The 8,293-nt window shown below is 42.7% G+C and overlaps 1 protein-coding gene across 2 annotated transcripts; it reads right to left on the reverse strand.

The window, feature by feature from the left end:
* Positions 1 to 747: 747 nt before the first annotated feature.
* atp5f1d (ATP synthase F1 subunit delta) lies at positions 748 to 7,672 on the reverse strand. Of its 2 annotated transcripts, none has more exons than XR_009769096.1 (5): positions 7,432 to 7,672; positions 6,194 to 6,347; positions 5,985 to 6,073; positions 1,858 to 2,030; positions 748 to 859 (listed from the first exon to the last, which is right to left on the reverse strand). XR_009769096.1 is itself a non-coding variant. In XM_061684758.1 (5 exons), the coding sequence occupies exons 1-4, from the start codon at positions 7,546 to 7,548 to the stop codon at positions 1,908 to 1,910; spliced, it is 483 nt and encodes a 160-aa protein (XP_061540742.1). In that variant the 5' UTR covers positions 7,549 to 7,672; the 3' UTR covers positions 748 to 859; positions 1,896 to 1,907. The 2 variants fall into 2 exon arrangements, 1 of the variants encoding a protein (XP_061540742.1); XM_061684758.1 differs by having other exon boundaries at positions 1,896 to 2,030.
* Between the last annotated feature and the right edge of the window lie 621 nt (positions 7,673 to 8,293).

The raw sequence follows: 8,293 nt of genomic DNA on the forward strand, positions 1-8,293 counted from the left end.
ATGAACTCATCAACATCCCTTGTATAAGAGTGCATTAAATAGTTGCTTGTGATGCGTTTCTTCCAGCATGTCTGAGGTGTTACTCGTGCCCACAAGCAGATTGAAGATTTTGATGAAAGCGTACAAACGGATCGGCCCATGAGCTGTCGAGAACTGGTCATTTTTACTACAGATCTGAGACATCAGCCCACAGGTCCATGCCGTGATTTAAAATAGTATTGCATTTATGTATTCACAAGGACGTAAGACGCCTAACCTTCACATAAGGCCTCCAAGAGTGTTTGGCTAGTAATAAAAAAAAATAAAGTGCTTTCATTGCATGCGCCTGATGTGTTGAGGGTCCTCAAGAGTCTTGACATTCAAAACAAACTGGTTTGAATCCAGCTCGTGAATGAATGAACTGGGGCTTCAAGGTGGTTATGAAACAGGAGAGGGTACCAGTTTACCACAGTGGGTAATGGAGGTCTTTTTCCAGCTTGATGAGCAAAGCCCGGGAGGTCATCGTTCATAACAAACAGATGTGTTATCTCATCTCAAAGTGGTTGTAATGGTGCTTTAATTCCTTGAAGGAACGTTTAAAGGTCAGTTAAATAATAATCAGACGATCTAACACAGTACAGTACTTGCTTTCTTCCCATTTCGCTGACATCTGCTGCCACCAATAGGCGGAAAAGCCACACAGCAACTAGTTAGAGGCAGTGGTTAGCGGTTTAAGTTGAATAAAAACAAGTACCAAATGTCACCAGATAATTCCAAGTAAATTTATTTTGTTTTTTCGTCCACTGTACAAAGCAAGCATGGAATTCACAGGACAACTGAAGATGCTGAAAGGGCGTTCCTCCAAAAAAAGCACTTTGACCTGGAAGTACAAAGGAGTAAAACAAACATTGATTAGCTGTCAAATATCTCTTATAGTGTATTTACTGGCCACTTCATTGGGTAACCCTGACTGGTCAAATCAGCCTACCTGTCTTCATTTTCCCGCTCATAATCTGTGAAAACCAAGCCCCATCAGTTGGAACAAGACATGTTAACAAACAGCAACAACTGAGGTGAACAAGCCTCTTGTATTTACTTCGACATGAGGCAAAAGCAAGGAGGCTGATTTTATGCAAGAAGGGAAGGAGGGCAGCAAAAAAAAAAAAAAAACAACCAAACATTCACGGATTCTTTTTTTCTCTCTCCATTTTTCTCTTTTTTTTTTGTTGGGGGGCAACCTCGAAAACGCTTATTCATCCCTGCTTCCATCCATCCATTTTCTGTACCGCTTCTCCTCACTAGGGCCGCGGGCATGCTGGATCCCATCCCAGCTATCTCCTGGCGAGACGCGGGGTACACCCTGAACTGGTCACCAGCCAATCGCAGAGCTCATCCCTGCTAATTCAAGAATTTTGCAGGGTTAAAAATTATATCACAATGATGAGGGCCATCAATTATCTGCAGATTTTTGCTGTTCGAGGTCCGCCTCAGTCTACCCCCTGCAAATAACGAGGGTACACAGTATAGGCTATCGTGCCACCAAACTCGGTGAGGTATGTTTCTAAAGCATTTTACAGTGGTTCTTTAACTCATGAGTGCACCAGCCTGCAAATTTTTTTAGTTACAAGTCGTCACTCTTAATTTGTTTGCTTTGTGTTGAGAGACAATTTGAGAACCGAGCGAAGCGTCATATACACCGCCACTAGATGGCGGCGGCATCAGACCTCACAGCATCTGCCCAGCATCCTGCATCTCACAGTTTGAGGTCACAGAACAGATTAAACTGGTATTACAAGATCAAAAAACTGTACAAGCATGTTGTACCCAATGAAGTGGCTGGTGAGTGTGAATCAACTTGTACAGTATTTTTTTCCATACAGATGAACTGGTGGATAAAGTTGGGTGGTGGGCCGTACCGCAGGGCATGTCTACTCCAACGCCTTGACGATGGCTTCGTTGGCATCTATGCTGACCTGAACCTCTGCCCTCGCCATCTCGTCTGACGTACCGGCCAGGTCAGCCTGGGACTTCTCCAGGTTGGCCTTGGCAGCCTGCAAAGGAGCAAGAATGGTGAGTTGAAAGGGGAATGGAGATGAAAAGAATTGGCTAATACAGTGCAGAGAGATACAACTACGAACAAACAATTGTTAATTTTCTAATTTGAATACATGACATCTCCATTACACAATTGGTCACTGTACTGAAACAAACACACAGAGACACCGGAGACCTCCACCGAGGCTTAAGATGGGTATATGCTACACCTAATGACACCTAAATCAAGTAGAATTGCTAGCTTAGGGTGTCGTCACATGGCATAATTAGATTTAGAGAAAGAGAATCATAGAATACAGGTCTTGAGTCCTAACAGCAAGTTTTGAATCACAGATGATTCAAGAATTGTTTGTCGTACAGTTTACATGGGTAACTGCTGATAGCGCTCGACCAGTCATGTGAACACTGGATGAATTACCGGCTTCAGTCTGTTACTACAGTCATCTCGAACAGTTGAAGCAACGTTAGCACTAGTTGTTTTTTTCCCCCCACAGACGGTGGGAACATCGTCCTTTTTGACGGTACACCACCAACACTTACAGGAGTTCAACGGGACAGCAACTTCTAGTAAGAAGGAATGAATAGTACGTTGTACTTCCCGATCATGACCCTCAGTTTTATTTTTGTATGTCGTAGGGCTGGGCTGAAAAAGGCTGAAAACTGTAGATCAGGGTGGTTACATTTTTATATAATGGGATACGATTTAACAGGGATATGCATTGATTCTTGTCGATATTTAACAGGCGTATCTGTGAAAAAATACCTACCCATCATAAAAAAATTAAAAATAAACCTTTAACTTGAAGAAAACAAATCCAGCGACACAGGTAAAATTTGTACAACCAATCACCTTCAAAAGGGGACAGAGCAAGTAACAGAAGGCAACTCGTGACGAAAGTCGGCTGGAGAAAAATCAGAACTGCCGCGTTTGCTCTGAAAGCTCACAGCGGCGATTAGAAAGTAGAAATGCCAAACAAGGCTGGAAGTGAAAGGTCTCCCAGTGGGGATTTGACACATCTGCTATAACTCAACAGTGAATGACCTTTCCCTGCTTATTAGCGGTGTGGCCCTCGTGCACATTGTTGCCGCACAATCCAAGAAGGGGATGGGGGTTTAAAAAATAAAAATAAAAAAATAATTTTTTAAAAAAATGCTCAATTAGTCCTTTGGAGTGAAGTTGACAGTGGCATTGCCCAAGGTCAAAAAGAGGGCAGCGTTGATAGCGTGGCGGAGCATTAACAAGCCTGACATTTAAACGGTCAAGTTCAACTGCGAAGATGACCAGACGGGTCGTCACAGACGCCTCGGCGGATCAAAACGAGGTCATTGCGGGGTTCACAGAATACTTTCTGCTGTCAAAGAGCACATCTCTGCTGGGAGGCACACCCGAACCAACGCCTGTAATTATGAATGCTTCAATAACGTAGATGAGGACACCCCCATCTTTCAAATCTCATTAAAACAATTAAAATCTATAATAATAGGTGTCGCACTGGACTGTTTTTCTTGGATGCAAGCAGAGTTTTCCATTTTAAGGCTGTCCATAACAAAGGTAACACATTTCCAACATAACAGTTTTAGTTATCTCTTGCAGACTAAAAATTGAGCTCGACTGTCAAACACACTAAAGCGTGTAAATTAGGTGTTTCACCCAATTTGTTAACAAAAGCAAAATTTTAAATGTCCAAATTTTGGACATTCAACTACAATAAAGCTTGACACCAGCATATCATGCAACCTGCCGGCGCACATCAGTACACCACCTTTTTATGGATATTATGCATTTATGAATTTATAATTTATTTATATAGATAATTATTGCATTTATATATATATTTTTTGTTTTTTTGGGGGGCATACTTAGAAAATAAAGATGATTCTGATGAAAGCATACGTAACAAGACTGTGAAATAAGTGGACTAATTTAAAGCAGAGTATTGCTCCAGTCTTAATGAGTGTTTCAATGTCTTGATAGCTGGAGCTGATCCCCATTAGTCATATGGATGACTGAGCATAAGTCCTTTGAGTTTAGCACAGCAGTTTATTGCTTACATTTTGGTAGGTTTTTACCTTATTTTGATCTGATTCCAGTTGTCTTGATGGGACTCTCAGCTGGAGTCAGTATTTACCAACCTTTTATGAACAAAGGACATATTTGGATCTTCTGTGACCAGTCTTGTAAATTTGAGACCGCTGTGACTGGTGTTGTAAATTTGAGGGAGGGTGGTTGCTTTGCTTTGGTTTGGTTTATTGGTTGATTGATTGATTGTCATTTTTAGCTGTTAGGTCAAGCAGAATGGAGGCTCTGTATCCCTTTTAGGGTGGAACAGTTTTACAGTGTCACAGTGGAGTTTTTGAGCTGCCGCTGTGGTTTCGTAGTATCATCATTTATATTCATTGAGAATCAGAGTCGATCAGTCGAACAAAATGTTTCTAGAGGGGTGTGAGAAAATAAGACAAAAGACAAAGCACTAACTAAACGATGAGGAAAGTAAATCATTACATATCTAGAACAATTAAACATTAGATATGAGTGTTGTCTGGGGCAGTAATGCTACACCCTGCGAGGGAAGGACAGTACAAGACAGGACACGACAAGGACAGGAGAAGAACCCGGCTGTACAACTGAAGTGTGGTGGGAGTGACTGTAAATTATAAAAGTCTAAAGGACAAGAGTGTGAGTGAAGGGATACCCAAGCAATTCTCATTTTCATGAGTTATTTGTCGCAATAAGTGAGTGGCCCCACACCCAGCGAAAGAGCCCCAGGGGGGTGTGCCTGCGGACACATGCAAGTGAATTGACACGGTTTCGCATGCACAATGACTGACAGAAGGGTCCTGTAATTGTTATGCCTTCACCACGGTGGCTGAGGACCCCACCCAAACAATCGAGAGACGGGATCAGGCCCAGGAGTCCACCCGAGAGCAGCCCGGCAAATGGGACACGTCCCACACCGAGGGACCAAGGGCAGGTCCGCCGGCCGCACCGAGGTGCCACGACAACCAGCCACACGGAGGAGGCCACAAGGACCCAATGCCACCCCCCATGCACCCACCCAGCCGCAGGGCATGAGAGGGGCGCCCCAAAGCCAAGCAGCCATCCAGCCCGGGGGGCCCGGTCTAAGGAGCACTGCCATGAAGCTTAGTGAGAACCCCCCCGTTACTATGACTGGCAGTCATTGGCCCTACCGTGTATCAGTGCCCCCCCACCCGAGTGGTGTGGTGCATTAAAATCTGAACAATTTGGTTCATTTGTTTATGAATTTTGGCAAGTAGCACTGAGTGAAGATGTAGTGTGGTAGAGCTTCTCACCCTAGCCTTCTGTTTGTCACCTGTGATCAAAAGGTATATACGTGTTGGATTATGTAGGTTCGACTCCAAATTATGCATCATTTAGAGTTTTCATTCCTTACTTCGTACTGCTGTATATGAAAGCCGATACAGGGCTTCCCCGGTTCGCTTTACGAGCCAATCCAGAGATACAACATTTGAGGTTATGAATAGTATGTAATGAACTAGTTTGCGCAGCGGTGTGAGAATACGTGGTCACGCAGCACAAGAAAGCACAAAAGTGATTTGGAATGGGTTCATCCAATTCAAATGGACCAGGCTTGTCTGTGAGTTACAGCTCCATAGACCACTTTGAGGTTTACTTCAGGCTGAGCAAAGAGCACTTACTTTTTTTTTTTTTTTTTTTAAACCATGTCACAAGTACATCATCTGACCCTGAGCTGGGGGCACGGCATTAATTACAGATTCCTCAATTTTCTCCCCCATGCTGTTTTTGCCGGAAAATTATGCTAGTCTCTTGCCGTTTACTCAAATTTGGGCACATGAGTATCATATCTTAACATCAGTAGTGAATGTAATTTCTAAAAAAAATCATTTTAACACACACAGGCTTAATGTGTCCATGTCTTTTTGTTAGAATTCCTTTGTATTTCACTCACAGCAATGTCCAGCTGGTCCAGCGGTACAGCCTCTTCAGCGAGCAGCTGCACTGAAGAATCGGCATTGACCGTTATGGACCCACTGCTCACTACATGACATACAAGGAGGCAGGAGAGTGGGGGAGGGGGGTGCATTAATAATAAATAAAAAACATTATACCACACTCAGGTCTGGTTGGGTTAGCTGTTATATGCCATGTCTGCTTTACCGAAGTATTTAGCAGCGGAGCCGTCGTCGCTGAAGACCGTGACAACGCCAGGCCGCAGGACCTGCAAGGTGGGCACGTGGGCAGGAAGGATACCAAACGCGCCAGTCAGCGTGGGCACGTCCACCTGCTTCACGGTGGCCTCTTTGAAGAACACCTGCAAATATGACATGAGAAATATGATGGGAATTATTTGTCAACATTATAGATGTTTCACAAAACTCCAGCTAGGTGTTTATAGTGCAGTAAAGTAAACCCGTGCCAATTTAACTTTTTCTGAGTTTTGTTGTAGAACATAAACTATTTGTTGCAAATCTGCCTTTTTTTGTGCTTTTTTCCATCTCAACCCAAGACACGGCCAAAACACTTGCAGAATGGTCTGGCTGATTATTGACAGTGGTGGAAGATAAGACCTGGTCAACTGCTAACAGTTAGCTGCTTAAGATAAGGTACAGTAAGAGCCCAACTAATTCTAGTCTTTCATAATATATGTATTTGAATAATGAGAGTATATATGCATCACTGAGTATTTTTGTGTGATACAAAGCAGTGTCATACAGACCTGCACCGTCATACTTACAGTGCATTTCCTTCTGTCAGCCGTTTCTTTATAAAGGTATTGTTGTACGATGAGTTTGAAATGCTATTAAAGTTGCTTGAGATTGCAGCTCTGGGTATTATAGGCAATATCTGGGAGCGTGCAATACAACTCAATTTTTTTCTAGCCGTGCTGGGGCATGGTCCCTCAACTCCAACAATTGCTACTGTTTCAGATGTGACCTGAATTCCATACAACTCTTGTATTGGACGCCAGAAGTTCAGGTTTACTTAAGTGTAACTGTCCATTGAGTAGAACTCAAGGTTAGAGAGCTAAGTTAAAATGTCAAGTTGGGGTCATATTGTTTAAAAATCGTGAAGTAGTTCATATGAGATTTACACAAGAATAATTTCAACCTAACGTGATTGTAATTAGTTCCACCGCAGGTCAACAATAAATGAATGGCATCTCGCTGACCGAGCTCGGTAAGGCTAACACATTGCTAATACTGTAAATTGTGCAATTGTAAACGGGAAAAGAAAAAAAACGGAGCATGGAACAAGGCATTAATATGCATGACAGAAAAACAGACAAATGACATACACTGTCGAATATTTTTTGACAATGCATTAAACCGAATATTGAGCAAACTGTTCTGTTAACGCTAGCTAGGCCCGGCTAGCATTCTCAACGCCGCGGCTACCTGTGTCGGGGAGGCGAAAGTGAAGGACATCTGCGGGGCACCGGAGGCAGCCTCGGCGTAGCAGCGCGCTTGCCTCAGTACGGGGAGAGAACGGCGGAGCAATCTTGCTGCAATCATGTTGGACAATTCCAACTTAGTTCAAGTACTAGTGAATGACAGAGACCCCCAAAATCCCAAGCGCGAAGCCAGTCGGTGGGCGCTTGGTGGACAAGGACGTTGGTAACCTACCCACAAGGCTTTGCGGCGCTGCTAGGTAATGTAGTCTTTTCGGGGATGGGTTATACCGGAAGTAAGGGCGACAGGACTTCAGACAGACAGACAGACAGACAGACAGATAGATAGATAGATAGACAGATAGATAGATAGATAGATAGATAGATAGATAGATAGATAGATAGATAGATAGATAGATAGATAGATAGATAGATAGATAGATAGATAGATAGATAGATAGATAGATAGATAGATAGATAGATAGATAGATAGATAGATAGATAGATAGATAGATAGATAGATAGATAGATAGATAGATAGATAGATAGATAGATAGATAGATAGATAGATAGATAGATAGATAGATAGATAGATAGACAGATAGACAGATAGATAGATAGATAGATAGATAGATAGATAGATAGATAGATAGATAGATAGATAGATAGATAGATAGATAGATAGATAGATAGATAGATAGATAGATAGATAGATAGATTCCTGTTGAGATTCCCAATGAGAAATACCAAAATTATGTGTCATTATCCACAGTGAAACGAGTACTGTACCGACATGGGCTGAATGGCCACTCTGCCAGGAAGAAGCCATTACGCCGAAATAAGCATCAAAAAGCCAAATAACAGTTTCC

This window comes from Phycodurus eques, chromosome 8 (genome assembly GCF_024500275.1).
Source record: "Phycodurus eques isolate BA_2022a chromosome 8, UOR_Pequ_1.1, whole genome shotgun sequence".
NCBI lineage: Eukaryota > Metazoa > Chordata > Actinopteri > Syngnathiformes > Syngnathidae > Phycodurus > Phycodurus eques.

What these genes read in the sequence shown, in the direction of transcription:
- atp5f1d (XM_061684758.1), bottom strand. Translation starts at nt 7,548, where the DNA reads ATGATTGCAGCAAGATTGCTCCGCCGTTCTCTCCCCGTACTGAGGCAA. An exon ending in CTTTCGCCTCCCCGACACAG is followed by an intron (nt 6,348 to 7,431) that starts GTAGCCGCGGCG and finishes TCATATTTGCAG; the next exon opens with GTGTTCTTCAAAGAGGCCAC. An exon ending in TGGACCAGCTGGACATTGCT is followed by an intron (nt 2,031 to 5,984) that starts GTGAGTGAAATA and finishes GCTCCTTTGCAG; the next exon opens with GCTGCCAAGGCCAACCTGGA.